The following is a 19,088-nucleotide window of genomic DNA, read 5'->3' on the forward strand; positions in this document are numbered from 1 at the left end:
CATACAATCTTCATCAATAGTGGCATTAAAACATATTTTAGGCTTAGTATTAAGAAATGTGCATTGTGCATAAGTAGTACTCCAAATAAAGTTTAATTACAATGTTTATATCAGTAAGCCTTAAGCGATATGTCAGTAAATATGTTAGTGGACTTGAACTATACTTGGTGTAAAATAAATACATTTTCATTCTATTACTCTGTACTGAGTTAACGATATTTCCCCTCACACACATTTGGCATTATTAGATTTTAATTGAGTCATTATTGAGTATGTTTATTAAACCATTTTCCAAAGGCTGGTCCTTACTTGGCAAAACCTGACCCACCCACACTCAAAAAGAAATAAAAGCCCTTTGTTCATGGCATTTTCAAGCATAAATTCATAGAATGTGCATTACTCACAGTAGCTGCAATGAGAATAGTCCATCAAAAAGGCCTTTGGGAAGTTCAGTGATTTTATTCCCATATAAAACCCTGAAAGGCAGAAACACAAGGGAACATTAAATAAAAGCAAAGATTAAAGATGTTCATTACCCACCCACACACACAACCATTCATCAAAAAAAGGTTCCTCAAACAGAGCACAAGATGCACCACCACAAATCATCCTAGTGCAACCAGTGACGAATCATATTTAAACACAAATGAAATCATATGGACGCAGATTCATGAAAAACATATGCGCAATAATCTTCTTGTGATGAATATATCAATTACATCTCATATTCATTACTTTATCTTAATGGTCTATAACCCTACGCAAACTGAGGTTGTCGTAAAAATGGGTGATGAATATTGGCAAATACAGAACTAATCTAAAAAGGCCACGCAGGGCTAAAAATTTATTGGCATTTTTATTTTAGAATGAATAATGGTATTGTGGCTTTGGCTATATGCTGATTTCCTACATATGTGCAGCCCACACAGAAACTCTACAGAAAGCTTCAAGATTTTGGAACGTCTGTCTTTCACAAAGTTGTACAAAGTTGTTCTTTTGTACATTTATTCATTAAATATTTTGACTAATTAGATTATTCTTTAAGCTACAAATTCGAATTCTGTTTAACAGGCAGATTTTCCATCAAAATCAGCATCTAAAAAAAAGGTCTGAGCTTGCATTTGAAGTATTTCATTACTGTGATGTCATATCAGGACTTGCATGTGTGTGTTCGCTTATGTTTCACATTGGATCACTCTTCTGGCTTGAAATTGTATTTTTTCAGGAGGAGAGATTTTAAATGGCTGGCTGGTGTTCCTAAGAGGCTGGTCCGAAGGGAACGAGAGAGAGAGGGAGAACTGTTCCGCCACACTAAGTTCTGGCTCATTGGAACCCGCTCAGTAAAGTAAACCAAAGAAAATACAGAGACCACGCGAAAAGGACATATACATCCCATCCCCCTAAAACACAAACATTGCATGCCAGGCCAAAACAAATAGCTTAATATGTTTGAGCAAGAGCTTATATTAGTGTTTCATATTTTAAGGTTTTAGCCATATACAGTATGAGTATTTTTGTGTCATTTGTCTTGGAATTACCATGCTTACTTCTTCCCAAACAAACTGCCAACTCCTTACGTTTTCTAATAAGATCAATATTAATTTATTTACTTAAATGCCGTTAAAACTGTTAATCTATTGAAACGGAAAATGTCCTGTATGTTTGAATGGCGGTTAGGTTGACTCAGACTCTACAGGGATCTATCTGCTCTGTTCTCTAAAAGCTTGAATGAGTCAGATCATCAAAAATTGAAAGAATGATGGAGGCTTAATATAACTCTTACATTTTCTTCTCACGCACACACACACACACACACACACACACACACACACACACACACAAATACACATATATACTTACAGAGAATTCAAAGATCGGAGACCTTGGAAGGAGTCTGAAGCCAGTTCAGTTATTTGGTTATTACTCAAATCTCTAAAAAAAGAGACGAAAATTAGAGAAAGATGAGGAACAAGTGCGAACAAGTTTAAGTGTGATTATGTATGTATGTGTGCTCGCATGGACACACTCACATTCTCCGCAGCCGTTTGTAAGGTGAGAATGCTCCTGGTGGAATAATCTTGATGGAGTTCTGCTCCAGTCGGCTGTGAACAGAGAGAATAAACCAGATCAGCAAATGGAGGGAATGTGGCAGAGGGAATAATCCAGGTGAGGCAAACTGGAAAATAATGGGCACTGACAGCAGTACTGAGGAGTTATTGGAAAAGTATGATGGGTGATGGGCGATGACTGATTTGGAATGCTAAACCTTGGACATTAATTCTGAGTTTAGGGTCTGTTTTTGTAATAAAGAAATTTAATACAATAAGAGAGGTACCAGGACAAGAGAGGGGGGAAATCAACGTGACAGGCACAAATGTAAGATTAATGTCAATATCTCTGGGATGACTTTAATCACAGTGTAGCAGCTGTGTCAGTTTGCTGTAGTTCCAGTTTGAGGCAGTGCCCATGTCTGGATGAGTGTGTGCTTGTGTGATTTGGTCAGACTAAGAACAAATCCAACATCTGTGTTCTATGAAAAATTGAATTATGAACACACTGACATTTCAACATTGCCTTAAAAGTGCACTTAGGGTTTTTTCTGCATTTGAAACATTTAGCCTTTAGGAAAAGAACAGTTAGGTTAGTATCAGTTATGTTAGTAGCAAAACTGTTGTATTTTACATTAAGTCGGTCACATCATAAGGCTGCCATAGGATTTAATATACATGGAGTGGGTCACCTAATGGGCCGTCTCACTTTATCTCAGTAACCTCCCTCTTATCAGATACTTTTGCTTGAGTATAAATTGAATAATGACTTTGGAAGCCTATTACCCGCTCTGATTAAAAAATAGTAAGAAGGAAAAGGTTATCGTGATTTTTTTTTTTCTCATTATTGTCACTACTGACATATTATAGTTCACAGTTGCAGTGTTATTTTTCATAATTCTGACTTTATATCTCACCGATGTGACTTTATTTCTCGTTGTGACTTTCTAACTATCGCAAATATTACTTTATTCTTTATTTCTTTTATTTTTTTGCCAAAAATTATTAGGGTATTAAGTAAAGATCATGTTCTATGAAGATATTTTGTAAATTTCCTAACATAAATACAATATATCAAAACCTATGTTTGATTAGTAATATGCATTGCTAAGAACTTCATTTGGACAACTTTAAAGGCAATTTTCTTAATATGAATGAAAAAATAAATCAATGTAAAGCTTATTTATACAAAGCGTCTTATAATATATAAATCTCAATTTCAAAAATTTAAACCTTATGACTGGTTTTGTGGTTCAGGGTCACATTTTATACTGTTTTATTTTTTACTCTTTATGTTATTTCAATAACATGCATGCATAGCTGATGGCTAACTACTGTTTTTCAAACCAAAACTGATGCTGATTTAGGGCTGTATCTAACGATTTTTGTATCAAACTTTTTATAATAGAGTAATTGGCTAATTATTCAGACAATTAATTGAGTAATCACGATCTAATACTTGTTTAATATGAACTAAACAACATTTAATTCAAATGTCCACTTAATCTTTAATATTTGCCCATTTCTGTACGCCAGAAATACTACAGCCGCTGTAATTTCTTGAATATGTGGACATCAAAACGTGTAAACTCAGAATGTGAGTTTGTATGAGATTTTATTTCGAAATCGCAATGAACAGTTAGAATATTGAGAAAGATATTGACGTATTCTCCTGTGTTTGTGTAGGTTTATAAATGATTTACCTTACAAATCTGATGAAATGGCTCACATTGCGTTCTGAGATGAACGTTATAATATACAGAGATTGACTCTAAAATGCTCCACACATGTAAATGATAACTGTGTGGAGCAACATTTACTGTGAACGGTGCCCATATGTAACATACATGCATGTAAAATATTTAAAGCGCATATATTTGTTTAATTAAACAGTAGCGTTTCTGCATTTAAAATAGCATTATATTGTGAAATGCGCCACTTCCGGTATTTTGCAGGGCAAATTGCAATCAAGGATTTTTTTCAAAATAGAGTACTCAAATTTAATTGAGGAATCATGACAGCCCTAGTTTGAGTGCATGTTTAAACAGACAATAAAAAGTATTTCAATTGTAAAAATAATTTAAATTTTTCATTAAATACAAAAATGTGATAAAAGGTTGATGTAGTGTTAGTGGAATAAAAGATAAATCAACATCAGTAGTAATCATCCTACCTACCAAGTCAAGTAATAAGAAGCATAAATATATTATTTATTCAGTACCCCAGCATTCAACATATAGAAATGCTTATTTATAACGTTTCGCCTTCTCGCTGTCTCTCTCTAGATATCTCTTCTTCTCTTTGACAGTAAATATGTCATAAATCAGATAAGCTCTCCAAAGTTGACAGAGCATGAAAATCGGGCTCCCGCATAGGTGGACGAACACACACACACACACACACACACACACATTTCATTCAACCGGAGCCAAATGAGATAATCCGACTCATCTGCCAAGACCCTGCATGCGGCTTTCAGAGGAAGAAAAACGAAGGGATGACAGACAGAGAAGGAAGGGAAGAAAAAAGACAGACAATGACCCTGGCACTGAGAGGCACAACAGTTTAAAAAAGATGTGGCGTCTCAATCCAGGCCCCGTTGGCAGAGCGTTGGCCCACAGAAGAGATGCCATTGATAAAATAAATCCATTTCCACACTGCATTAATGCGCATGACTTCAGCATGGCCTCCGTAGTTAAAATATTTGATACAGATACAACCCTCACTGTGTGTATGTGTGTTTGTGGAATGTGGAAGCTACATCTGTCAAAAAGCAGGCAGACATCAGACTAGTGCCAAACAAATCCACCATTACACTCAACCTAATACAAGACTGAGGAAGACACATATGATGACAGCTCTACGTATGTGTGAGAGTGTGTGTGTGTGTGTGTGTGTGTGTGTGTGTGTGTGTGTGTGTGTGTGTGTGTGTGTGTGTGTGTGTGTTTCTGACCAAACTATTCCTTTATGCATACCCTAAAAAGTTACATTTCTAACTTCTATCTATCTATCTAAACGTCTGGATGTTTGTGTATGTCTGCTGCTCACTCACATTTCAGTGATTGTTTCTGGCAGGTTAGTGGGTATTTCAGTCAGACCTTTCCCCCGGCAGTCCACGATGTTATTACTGCAGGTGCACAGCTCAGGACACTGCAGCACACTACAGGACGAGTGTGACTGGGGCCCTAAAACACACATACAGAGACGTGATGGGGACGCAGGGGTATGCGCTACACAAAGGAAGGCTGAGTTTGAAGGTTGAATTAAATTTTAAAAAATAATAACTTTCTCGAGCAAAAAAGTTGTGAACTGCATATTGCAACTAAATGCAATTTGAAGTAAAGCAAACTTTTTTGCCCATGTTATTTCAGCACAAATAACTTGCCTTCACTGAAGTCTTGAAAGCATGAGCAAAGAAAGGGAACAGCCGAAAAATGGACAGAATATGAAAGCTTTGACAACACAAAACAGCAAATGCATGTATTTATTCTCTTTTTTTTCTCACAAGCTCTTATCTTCTGTATACAAGCCATACAAATAAAACACACACAAAAACGTACCTGTACACGTAAACTCTTTCTTCTGAACCTCAGCAATGTTGTGGCCCCTCAGGGAGGGCGGAGCCATACACTGTGTGTAGAGGCCAAGGCGGGGCCTCTGTCTCAGCCAATCAGAGAGCCAGGCCACATGGCAATCACACAGCAGATTATTTGAGTGCAGGCGACTAGAGAGATCGAAAGTGACAGAGAAAGAGTCATTTGAAGGTCTAATGGTAGTCTAAGCTGATATATCAATAAAAACCTGTGCGCATGTGTGCGAGAGAGTATTATTGACTTTGCATCAGACAATTTTATGTTCATTAATTACTGTTGTTTACTTGCAGACAACATGCAAACACACAAACAATGATTTCTCAGTTGACTTTGGTGTTTCTGTGTGGTTAGCAGCTTTAGGAGCCCTTCCCCTAACAAGATTAATGTTAAAACTAAACATAAACATTTAGTTGTAACCAGTGTTGGGGTTAAATCAGATTACTTCTTTCAAGTAACTAGTAAAGTACCAGTTACTTTTTTTTCCTATTTATTGATTGAAAGCTCTCCTGTCCTAGCCTAGAATCTAGACGCGCCCCTAGCGGCAGCAAATTACATTTGCTTCTAAGGTCAGTCTAGTTACTCTCAATTCACTTAAATTTCCGAAAAATCCAAGATGTACCGGGCCAATCACGAGTCGGTGGGCGGGCTTAACATGATGACGTCTGACCTGCGACCATAAGTTCAGTCAGACATGAATTCCTGGTTCCGTGAATTAAGCGTGGAAAACTGAACAGTATTTATATATTTTTTTACTTTTGATACACACCCACGTCCATGTGTCCTGAGCAGGAGCTCGTTACATCTGAACGCGCTGTGGTGTAGAATACGCAAACACCGGAAGCGATCTGTGGCGTGGATACGACACTCATTGTTTACACAGCACAAGAGATTGTGGATATATCGGCTATTCAAAATGGTAATTACTTGCGCTTGTCCTGGTTGTTCAAACCCATTTAAAGCTGAAAAAGATTACGTTTGCTTGCGCAAACTCATCCTGGACTTTTTTTTACATATTTCCCCTTTCGGTGTTTGCGTATACTACATCAAAGCGCGTTCACATGTGACGAGTCGAATCATAGATATGCTAAACTCGTGCTCATGACAGATGGACGTGGGTGTGTATCAAAGGTAAAAAGAAAATTATATAAATACTGTTCATTTTCTTGCAAAAACCGATCGTTTCGTGTCTTAGGACATCAATGTATCGTCACGAGCCGCAGGGTGTAATTTGGATTTGTCTGTGCATGTTTTTGTTTACTTTTAAAGGTTTAGTGCCCATCTATGTCTATTATTTAGCTGACAGACTGCACAGTGCACTGACTTTTGTTAAAAATCTTCGTCGCTCTGACTACGTCACCTGACCGACTAAGTCTCTGATTGGTTGTAGCGCTATCCTATTGCGTGGCGAGGAGTTTGAAAGACAACCGTTTATCCCACCCCTCCGGTTGAGCCCTGTCTATGGAGAGTGCCCAGACCCTACATTTATGTGGGTCTGGCTTGCCAGGCTACTCCTGTCCCCATGTTGAGAGAAATATGGAGTAAGATGTTACCTTAGTTTTAGAATAAATGTAAACATGCATTAATTCATCTCGCTCACAAAAACAAACATATTCAGTATTCCTCAAAATGAATAAAAACAGTGAAATGCAACTCAGAATATTATGCAAACTAAAATAATTAAATCTGTTAAATAATACAAATATCCTTTATGTATTTAATCCCATTTTATTAATCAGTATCTTTACTGCTGATCTTCAAAAATTACTCAGATAAACTAACATTTGTTTTTTGTTTTTTAGCTGATGAGTGTTGAACTTTCTTCTTCTTCATTCTACTGTACAGATGTGAATTTACTTTTCCTTCAGCCTGAGGCTTTTGGTGTGAAAGGGATTTTACATTTGGCAAAAATATAGCTTTTAATATATTGAAAACAAACAAGCAAGCCCTGTCCAGATTTAAAAAGTAACACAAAAGTAATGCAACACATTACTTTCCTTAAAAAGTAACTAAGTAACGTAATTAGTTACTTTTTTAGGGAGTAATATTGTAATGCATTACTTTTGAATGTTTCTTTTTCAACACTGGTTGTAACTGGCTCTGAAAATCTGAAGTAACAAGCCAATTATCTTTTCTAACATGGCATGACAGTAGAGCATGTGTTTAGAGAGATAGAGGACAGAGTTCATTTTGTGGAGTATTTTGTCATTGCAGAAATCATCACACACATATGACCGACTTTACACTGAACAGAGCTGGAGAAAGCATTGAAATGGACTGTTCTTGTTTTATCTCCAGAAAGCTTTCCTTCCCAATGGGCCTTGGAAAGACTTTTGAATAGGTTGGGTCAAGAATGAGGATGACAAAAATCACTTTAGCCCACTAAAATACAGCAGAACATTCTAACTATTTTAAAGGGTAAGCTCACTTCCAGAACAAAAAATTACAAATAATTTACTCACCCCCTTGTCATCCAAGATTTTCATGTATTTCTTTCTTCAGTCGTAAAGAAATTATGACAAGATGAGCATTCGAGGTTAAAAAGTATAGAAATTGTCTTTTTTTTTTTTTTTTTTTTTTAAATAACTGATTGTTTTGCTAGATAAGACACTTCTTCCTCGGATGGGATCATGTAGAGCCCTTTGAAGCTGCATTTAAACTGCATTTTGGAAGTTCAAACTCGTAGGATAAGTATAACATAGTATAACATTTACATATAACTTTTTGTAAAATCTATGAACATTTATTATTTCCATGGACATTTATGGGTAACTATGTTACCAGTTTTATTTTAATATTATTACAGTTTTTTACAGACGCTAGGACACATTTCTCAATACTTAGGTCACTTTTGCAAAACTCTTCACACAATTCTCCTAACTGACTTTCAGCTTGGCAAAACAGTTCATTTCACATTCAAAATGCACTACAACTACCAAAACACTTTATTCAGGTCTCAAATAAACTTATTCTTCCAGAACACTAGCAAAGGTTGACAGCTGACAAACACACTTTGTCACCCACAAAACAATGAGCTAAAAAACACTAACAACATGTAGCATTACACACTGTTTTCTTGTGTAAAACAAGGAAACATCTGTTTATAATTGCAATATATATTGTTTATAACTGCAATATATGTTACTGGAACGAATCAGACATGATGCAGAATTCGTCAATATTTTATGTTGTTTATTTATTTTTTATTTTTTTGTTACTAAGTCATTCCAAAATGCAAGAATTTGTATCCACACCATCTACTGATACAGATAAAAAAGTAATGCTAATCTACTGCATTTTTAGATTTGAAATATGTCTCAATAAAATAATGCTGTTGAATTTTGCTGTCTTGTTCAGTTTTGCATTATGTTATTGTTTGGAACATAAGTTTAACAGTTTTGAAAACAGTATGTAAGCATGTGCAAAATGTGCTGTACGTACAAAGAGTTTTGTCAGTTGTTGTGTCTGAGTGAGAAAATAATTCATGAAATTTGAGAGATGTAGTCATTGAATGCATTTTGTGCCAAAACAATGATAACTGATCCTCAGTTTAGCCTACATAGACTTCTGTTGTGCTCACTGTGTCAAGAGTTTTGCAAAAGTGACCTAAGTATTGAGAAATGTGTCCTAGCGTCTGGAAAAAACTGTAACACACTAATATCTTTTAGTTTTATATTTTACGTTTTCGTTTTTACGTTTTAGTAATTTTGTTATGTGCTTTTGTAAGTTTTTTTTATCTAATACTTTATTTATTTCAGCTTTATTTCAATCAGCAAAAATGTTTTTTAACACCTTTAGTTTTAGTTACAACAACAATACTGTATGGTAAACCACAGTGTAAGTATAGGTTTCATGGTCAAATTGGTCCTTCTCATCTTGGAGTTCACTGGGTTTCTTTCCATCATCCATTGCTGACGTTTAGCTAACAAGGACCAGAATACCGATATAGCAATTAGCTACTTTAGCTCATCACGTAAATGGGATTAAATCATGATCACCCACAAAGGACTCCAATCTACAAAATGTATGCTAATGAATCATACATATTAATGTGGTTATTACACCCTATTACCCCATAATCACACTTATTAAGGGCCAGCATGATAAGTGCTAGATAACATGCAAACGACAGTCTAAAGAGCTGGTTTAATGCAGTTTTTGTGTGTGTGTGTGTGTGTGTGTGTGTGTGTGTGTGTGTGTGTGTGTGTGTGTGTGTGTGTGTGTGTGTGTGTGTGTGTGTGTGTGTGTGTGTGTGTGTGTGTGTGTGTGATGGTCAGTTTGCCTAGGCATCTCATTAAAGCACACAATCATTAATTCAAAGCTCTCTTTCTCTCTTTCTCTATTTCACACATAGATACAGAAAACTCACAGGTTTTTGATCTCAGTAGCTCCTCTGAATGCTTTTCTGGGAATCCCCTGGATTTGATTTTCACTCAGGTCACTGGCAAATAAAGAGAGAGAATGTTAACAATCATAAGCAGTTATAAAGACAGAATTGTATTAGAATGATCTGTGGATTTATTTATTGGTAATTTGTTAACCTAAATTATTAAAGTATTAAATTTATCAGCCGACAGCTATTCAACCTAATTCATTACATACTTTTCTATCAAAGTTATCTAAAATTATTAAGATGAATTTGTTTAGACAGTTTAACACTGAGTTCTTGTCATGTTTTAGTATCATTTTCTAAACTATAGTGAATAAACTGTGATAATTTGAGAAACTGAAGTTGTCTGAATACATTTCAGTTTGACTGTATAAGGGCCCCTGTGAAAGGTGGCCGAGACCCCCCTAGTGGGTCATTTTTGGGATCCTTTTATAACGCTTTTGGATTATTTTGAAAACTTGAAACCTCCAGTCTGCATTGATTGTTACTGTATGGAAAAGAGCAGGGAACTTTTTCAAAATGTCTTCTTTTGTATTACTCAAGAAAGAAAATCATACAGGTTTAGGTGGGAGGGTGTGTAAATAATGACAAAATGTCTGAAAGAAGAGTCAAAACAACAAAGTAGATGTTTTATGAATCATGAAATTTGTCTCAAGCTGCTTTAGATAAATAGTCAATATAAAAAACTGAAGAAAGAGAAGACAGTTACTAGAGAAAAGTAAAGGAAAGATATAATTAATCACTTCAGCAAAATCCTCCAGTGTGAAATCTACACATGACTAATAGCCTTGTGTTCAAACAAGACATAAAAAGAACGCAATCACACATAGTATTTAGCATTCATCGACATCTGCAGACACTGTCAGCGGGAGAAAATAAACAACAAAACAAAAAGAAAGTAGGATGGAAAACAAGAACAAAATGAAATATTCCCTCTTTTCAAATATAACCGCAGAAGAAAGGCAACAAATATGCACACACACCAAACTCTAATGCACACAGTTATGATGAGACTAAACAAACATTTCTAACTGAAGTCTCAGGCACTTTAGGCATCAGAGCAGACATTTAAACAGCCTGGGTAAGTCTTCAGCGCTCTTTAAAAATGTCATCCTGACATGACCCGAATGTGAACTGAATGGGAATCGTCTTTAATCAGGTTCATCTGTGCCTGTACAGAACACCGACACCGATCTGCGTGCGCATTTATGAGATCAAACGTACTTCTGGATTACAGCACAAACATTCCAGCTGTCACCCAGATGAGAGCGGGACGAATTCAGGCACAGACAAACTATTTAAATCAAATCAAACAATTAAAAAAAGCTGTTCCCAGTTCAACGACTGTTAGACTGCGACTAACATCGAATAAAGCACCACACACGCACAAAAGACATGGTGGGAGGTGAGACAACTAGGGAGGCTCGCACACACACTCATATATACAACTTCAGTGGCAGCATAGAGAGGAACACCCAGGAGGGCATCAAGAGCAGAGAAAGAAACAGAGAATAAAAGAGAGAGAAAGAGGGTTGAATGATGACCCCTGAGCACCTTTAGAGGAAGTGCTTCACTCGCTCTCTTCCTCTTTTCAATAAATGAACAAAAACTAACAGAAGCTTAATCCCTGCTTTCATCCCACTCTCTGTCCTTCACTTGCTGTCACTTTCACTCTTTCTTTTCTCCTGTTGTGGGAAAAAACTCATATAACACTATAAAACACTGAGGGAAGTTAACTAATCTAATCAATGCGTTATACTCTTTTTCTCTTTTACGGAGAACGCACAAGTAATAATTATAACCATAAATTCACTTACTACTTTCAATGAATATCAATTATCTTAATAGTCGCTACCAAAATGCTTCCGAATTGTTTTTTTCAAGAGGTCACATGATCAGATTTGAAATCCCGGTCACGTGATCAAATCTCCATTCAGGGGTTCCCAAAGGTTGACCTTTTCACCCGTGGAGTGTGCATGCGTACGGGTTCCTGTGTGCGTGTCTCCGTAGGGGGTGACTTTAATGAAGTGTCTTCCCTCACGCAAAGCAGACTCTCAAAGACAACCCTCTCATTTATAGACGTACACCCGCACACACATACACACACAGCATGGGACCCTCGCAAATCATGAATAGCCAGTTCAGCTAGCCAGACCTGTCAGTCAAATTCCTCAGCCGTCAATCATAATGGGAGACAGACACTCAGTCTCCAAAAACTACACACTGACCGTAAGAGATCCACTCTGTGTGTGTGTGTGTGTGTGTGTGTGTGTGTGCGGCAAGGTCAGGCCAGAGAGAGATAGATTGTCTGTCTGCCGAGGGGTCTATTCATCGAAATGCCTGTCATTTTCATGAGTGGCACATGACAGCACCAATCACAGAGCAGCAGGATTTAAATGAAAATGCCAGGGAGACAGACAGGTATTTATAATATCAAAAATATTCACTCAAACACACACACTTGTCTGCACACACACACTTGTCTGCATGTAGCCGCAGTGATGGATTTAATCTTCATCCACTAGGGGGCAGTACAAACCAGCACGGACAACCATACACAGACACCAACATGTTATCCTAAATGTTTTTGTTTAGGTTTACTTAGGTCTAATAACCTTGTAAAGATATTACAGATGCCGATGACTAATCAAATAGTTAAAGGTTAATTCAGTGAAATCCTGTCAGTGATTTACTATATATTTTGATTCAATATCAAAGCTGGTGGGAGGGATACATTCTAAAACATATCATATATTTGGCTGATATGACTTTCGCCCTGCATTCGTAACTGATTTGCTAAGTGGGCTCCGTCCATTGCCGACCAGGGCCGTCGTCGGGGGATGGGAAACCAAGAATGCTGTCCCGAGCCCTGAATGTTGTCCCGAGGGGGGCCCACTAAAGTGCACTATGCTATAGCCTGCTTATTGGAAAAAGGGGCCCACCGATTAACATTTTGTCCTAAGCCCCGAGACTTTAAGTAACCGATTGGCAAAGCACTCTGCTTGGTCTTAAAGTTGCTGTTTTACATGGATGCTTGCCTTTTTTCCACTGCACTGTGGCTAAGCAAAACAACACTTTTTAAAAACGAAATTCTGTTCCTAATAAGTTTGTGGTGGAATAATCCTAGAAATTCTACAAAAATTAGTCTGTATTACCACATAGCGCTCAACAGAGATAGAGAGGGAATGAAGGAAGGAAAGTAAACTGATAGGGTGGAATGAGTGGAAAGTGAGAGGGAGAAACAGACAGACGGAGATGCTATCACATCCTTGAGCCTTTGATAGCAAACGTTACATTACCGGCAGTATGACGAACCAGAAACAACACTATCTCAGCAAATAACACGATAAGCATGCAAACATCAGAGCTGAAAGTGTTTGGATTTGCTTGGACAGCATCAGAAACGGTTATTTCACTCAGACGGCGTGTGTAGAGATTTTAAGCTTCAGCCAGGGTTAGAGAGACTCTCAATCTACTGCCAATGCGCGCCTGCTCGGTTTGACCGCAAGTTGATGAATTCTGCATTTGCACACCATTTTTCATTTCTTTTAGTTTTCTTTCTTCACATTCTGGTTGTTTTTTCATTCCTTATCAAGTTCACTTTACTTATACACACAAATATAAAGAGCATTGATTAATTGCCTGGTTTTTGGCAATTTTGACATTATTGAAATTGGCTGATGCCTTCACATTTTATAGTTTCCTTGTGTTAGTTCCAATTTTTAAACAGAATTTTAAGTAAATATTGGGTGAAATTTAAATCTCTTTCGCAAATGTATAATATAGAGTTGAGGTCAAAAGTTTATGTACACCTTGCAGAATCTGCAAAATGCATGTTGTGTCTGTAACAGATCTTTACATATAGTCCACAAAAGAAAATAATAGTTGAATTTATAAAAATGACCCTGTTCAAAAGTTTACATATGCTTCAGTTGATTTTTAATACTGTGTTTGTACCTGATACCTGAATGATCCACAGCTGTTTTTTTTTTGTAATATTTGTTCATGAGTCCCTTGTTTGTCCTGAAAAGTTAAACTGCTCACTATTCTTCAGAAAATCTTTCAGGTCCTACAAATTCTTTGGTTTTTCAGCATTTTTGGGTATTTGAACCCTTTCCAACAATGACTGTATGATTTTGAGATCAATTTATTTTTCTTCACAAAAAGCCGGGTGAATACTTTATGAATTTGAAAATCAGGGTTAATTTAACTTATTTTGTCTTCTGGGAAACACGTAAGTATCCTCTGTAGCTTCTGAAGGGCAGTACTAAATGAAAAAAATATGATATTTAGGCAAAATAAGAAAAACGTACACTAACATTCAAAAGTTTTCATCCCCCAGCTTTTAATGCATTGTGTTTCCTTGTAAAGCATCAGTGAGCATTTGAACCTCCTGTAATAGTTGCATATGACTCTCTCGGTTGTCCTACATGTAAAAAGATGGATATCAAAATCATACAGTCATTTTTGACAGCACAAAATGCTGAAAAACCAAAGCAATTGTGGGACCTGAAAGAACAACACGGTATTAAGAATCAAGCATATGTAAATCATTTTTATAAATGAAACTATTTTTTTCTCTTGTTTGTTGGTCAGTATATGTAAACGTCTTTTATGTGAAATATCTTGTCAGTACAAAACAAATAATAACATTGATTTTGTATGATCCATTTTATTTTGATAAAATAATTAACATTTTGCAGATTCTACAAGGTGTATGTAAATTTTTGACCTCAACTGTAGGTCTTAATGTGAACCTGCATGTTTCAATGCTGTTGTTGTTTTTTGACGTCATAAAGTTTAATCAAAATATCATAGCTGGATCTGCCAATGAAAGGACAGACTTCTCTAAACATTTAGTCTGCTTAAAATTCGTACTTCTATACAACTCACTGCATTCTTTTTTAAGTGTAATATCCTCATCTTAAAATCTAATCTACAATTGATGGATTTTGTGATAATTTGTGACAAATAAATCTGTTGCTACCTTTGTTTGATTGTGACTTTAATATAGTTTGCCATTTGTGAATTTGTTCTTCGTTCTACAGTATGTGGTAGTTTGGCTCGACTGACAGCTGAGACGCATTGATAAAAACACTGAAAATGGATTAGTGCTCTGAGCGTGAATGTGTGGTTCACACTTTCTCTCTCTCCTTAACATCCAGTGGTCTTGGGGAGACCACCTGTCATCCATGAAAATGTCATGCGCGCACACACACACACATTAGCAGATGTTAGAGGGATCTGTGAAGAAATGAGCGCTGATCATTTGCTTTCCCCTGAGAGGCTCATTAGTGAGGTGTTTATGAACTGGAGGCATTCAGCACTCGTCTTGTAAGCCTGGCTCTTAGGGCACAGGCTGCCCTTCTTCTCACACACATAGACACATGCACACAAATGCAGACTGAAATATTGGCGAGGTGGGCATTCGCCAGTCATATAAACTGTTTAGGTTCTAGTCAAAATAAAAAGAAAAAAGATTGCACTAAAAGTTCGGAAAGCAAACCCAGGTTATATAATGAATGTTATGGTAAAAGGACAAGCCATGGAATCAGTGACTGATTCATAGTTTTTAATATAAAGAGTAAAAAATGTATTAAATAAATTCCTAGAGGCGCATCAAAAAAGTCATTTTACTTAAACATAATTCCCTCATACAAGAAAACATTTTGCTCTGGTCATTCTGAAATGCCAAAGTGGCTATTATTACTTTCCAGAACTCCCAAACATAAGGCATCGGCTGCTGACCGCAGCCACAGCAGCTACTTTTTAAGTGGCAACAACTTAATTTCCTTTTCCAGAATTGGACATTTTTTGAACAATGGAAATGCTGCTTTATTCATTTATTGTTTTTCTGACTCATACTGTACATAAATTTTAATCTAGGATGGAAACAACAATTACAGACAGTTCAATGTTTAATGCAAAAATTTAAATAAAAATATACTTAATAACCAAGGCATGTATATTCACCACTGCTTTATCAAAAGAATACAGAATAATTAATCATTAATTGTTTGAATAATTACATAATTAATTATTATTAGCATTTATATTTAGCTATTTTTGCTCTTAACACTCTCAAAGCATTAAGAAAAACTGAGGAGAAACTAATCTGATAACACACTCTTTAGGACAAAGAAAAATAGCTTATAAAAACTGCTTAAAATCTTTACAATATTAATGTAGAATAATCATGAAAAGTTTGTGCATCCAGCTCTACAATGAGTTCAGGGTCAAAAAGTCAGTGAGACTTCAGTGCGTGTGTTTATGTGAGAGAGCAGGATTTGATTGTGCCAGTGTGGGTGCACACAGACAACCACCAACTTTCCCACAACCACTTGTTTTCTCTCCGTCTGTGTCTCCCTGTGTGCCATTCTCTCTGACTCGTTCTCTTTCTGCCTCTGTCGGTCTATCTGTTGCTCTTTCTTTCTCTTTAAGACAAACAGATCAAAACAATTGAGACAAAGAAACACTCGAAGATGAAAGACAGGAGATAGTAACTCTATTTCCCCTCTCTCCCCTCTCTCTCTCTCGCTCTAAATCTTTTCAAGATGTTTTGAGTCTCGTAGCTATTTGCCGTAGATTCCAGCAGACAGTATATGTGTGTGTGTGGGGGTGAGTCAAACTGAAATATTCCTGTTCAAATACAGACGAGGCCTCAATGTTGTCTTTCACACACCCGCAAACTTCAGTCACAACCAATGGCTACACACACAGCTGCTTGAGTCCATCTGTCCTTTCCACACTCACACACACAGAGTTAAGCCCACATTTCTTCAGCGGGTCACTTTAAGGATGTGTCTGTCAGAGCTGTTGATTTTGGAGCTTTAAGGTTCGGTTTCTCCAACGCACACGTCGAGTAAGTAGATGAGACCAAATTCAGCTTCTCTGTAATCTACAATTACAAAATATAGATTGAAAATCTCATAGCGAACAGAGAGAGTGGAGGGAGATGGTGTGGTTTTCCAGTCACACTCAATCTGCCAGTGGGAATTACATACAGCCGTCGAGGATTTCCTTCTGTAATTTACTGCTTAACGATCACCGCAGTTTGTGTGTGCGTTTGCGCGTGTACGTGTGCGCCTCACATTTGTAATAGCAGGTTGCGAGTCAGCCTTACTAGAAGTTTCCCTCGGCTTAACCACCATGAACCAATCAATAAAACTCGGCCCAGAGCAGCTGTTAAGATGTCAGCTTTACATATCTGATTACATTACATATGAAACACAGTCAACATTATCATCTCCCTCTCTCTGTGTGACCTTTCCCATAGTTCCACTCTCATACAAGTTTGTCAGGAACAAATAATCATGGTTGAAGGGAGATTTTGTTTGAAGGCTAATGGAAGGTTCTGTTAACGCCTGACCAAGCCATAAAGCATAGCAGAAGAGTCCTGCCGTCCCGCGCAGTATTCCTTATGTCTAAACCGCATATAGACACTTCAGGGGATCGTAAAGATGCTGATTTACTGCCTCATTTGAATGTATTCAATGACTTTAGTGCAGTTCGCAGTGTTTTATATTTTTGAAATACGCTTTCTCTCAGTGATGCTCATTTTTCCTCCTTGCTTTGTGGTTGAAATTCTTGTCATGGGATTTTCTTATTGCAATTTCAGATGCTCGCACACATATGCGGGAGGTTGCGTATGTCAGTACTAAGGCCAAAACAAACATACAACTAAAATGTAGAGATGCAAACTGGGCGTCAAAGTCAGAAAGTCTGGCAAGAAACAGTCTTTTAACTCAAATGCAATGTAATACATTCATTACAATGTAATTACATTGTAATAAATTAATATGCTATTTCATTCTCTCTCTCACTCTATATGGCACATATCCCTAGTAGACATGATACATGCTGGCACTCTTACTGTTAAAACATTTAAATATGGGATTCAAACTAGTCAAATTTTGGTAATGTATTACAATGTAATAATTTACTAATATGGTAATTTGCTAAATACCATTGTACTGAATGATTACTATATGTGACCCTGGACCACAAAACCAGTCATAAGGTTAAATTTTACAAAACTGAGATATATACATCATATGAAAGCTCAATAAATAAGCTTTCTATTGATGTATAGTTTGTTAGGATAGGACAATATTTGGCCGAGATACATCTATTTGAAAATCTGGAATCTAAGGGTGCAAAAAAATCTAAATACTGAGAAAATCACCTTTAAAGTTGTCCAAATTAAGTTCTTAACAGTGCATATTACTAATCAAAAATGACATTTTGATAGGTTTACAGTAGGAATTTTACAAAAAAATGTAATGTAACATGATCTTTACTTAATTTCCTCATGATTTTTGACATAAAAGAAAAATCAATAATTTTGACCCATACAATGTATTTTTGGCTATTGCTACAAATATACCCCAGCGACTTAAGACTGGTTTTGTGGTCCAGGGTCACATATTTATCTACCATGATGTTTAAACTAAAGAGTAGCATACTTTAATACCTTGATACTAGCACTGTTTTAACCACTGCATGAGAAACAAAGTCTCATCTTTCAAATTATGTAAAATTTTTTCAGGAAATTCAAACAAAAAATGCCTTTTTGGCGCTTTCTGATGTGGCGAGACAGATTGCTGTATAAACACCTCAGTTTAAACAGCAGCACGGAGCGTGAACAACTCTTCCTCTATACTACTACTTTTAATGTGTAGTACTTTTTACTACTAATTTTAAACACTGTCTAAAATCAAAATAATTTTTCTCTAAACTCTCAATATACAGTCCTGCCTAAAGGTTGCAAGGTTCATGTGAACCCTGAACAAAAATGTTTGTAGATCTAAATGACAAAGGCCATCTATACTCTCCAAGCAAATAAATATCATAGTCTTAATCAATAAGAAATCACTCATCTGTGTGTACATACATCAACCACAGAAAAATGTCAATAAACCAAATGCTTGTAAACCAAATGTCACATAGCATTTCATTTAGCTCAGCAAGTCATCAGTGTCCACGATTCATTAGTTTACTAGAGAAATTAAGTCTAAAGAAGAGCATCTTGCAAAATATTAGACTATATTCTCTTTATAT

The 19,088-nt window shown here is 36.5% G+C and overlaps 1 protein-coding gene across 1 annotated transcript; it reads right to left on the reverse strand.

Moving 5' to 3' along the window:
* Nucleotides 1–348: 348 nt before the first annotated feature.
* Nucleotides 349–17,463, reverse strand: LOC141336922 (toll-like receptor 7). Its single transcript, XM_073842644.1, has 8 exons — nucleotides 17,398–17,463; nucleotides 16,356–16,462; nucleotides 10,008–10,079; nucleotides 5,609–5,772; nucleotides 5,101–5,233; nucleotides 2,031–2,102; nucleotides 1,861–1,932; nucleotides 349–476 (listed from the first exon to the last, which is right to left on the reverse strand). Exons 1-8 carry the CDS (start codon nucleotides 17,461–17,463, stop codon nucleotides 401–403), a joined length of 762 nt encoding a protein of 253 aa, XP_073698745.1. The 3' UTR covers nucleotides 349–400.
* Between the last annotated feature and the right edge of the window lie 1,625 nt (nucleotides 17,464–19,088).

This window comes from Garra rufa, chromosome 6 (genome assembly GCF_049309525.1).
Source record: "Garra rufa chromosome 6, GarRuf1.0, whole genome shotgun sequence".
In the NCBI taxonomy this organism is placed as follows: domain Eukaryota; kingdom Metazoa; phylum Chordata; class Actinopteri; order Cypriniformes; family Cyprinidae; genus Garra; species Garra rufa.

Bases quoted from the DNA above. Each gene is read 5' to 3' on its own strand.
- LOC141336922 (XM_073842644.1), bottom strand. From the start codon at position 17,463: ATGCGGTTTAGACATAAGGAATACTGCGCGGGACGGCAGGACTCTTCT. The intron at 2,103-5,100 runs GTGAGTGAGCAG...CTCTGTTCACAG, and splicing joins CCAGAAACAATCACTGAAAT to CCGACTGGAGCAGAACTCCA. The intron at 1,933-2,030 runs GTGAGTGTGTCC...CTCTTTTTTTAG, and splicing joins TACAAACGGCTGCGGAGAAT to AGATTTGAGTAATAACCAAA.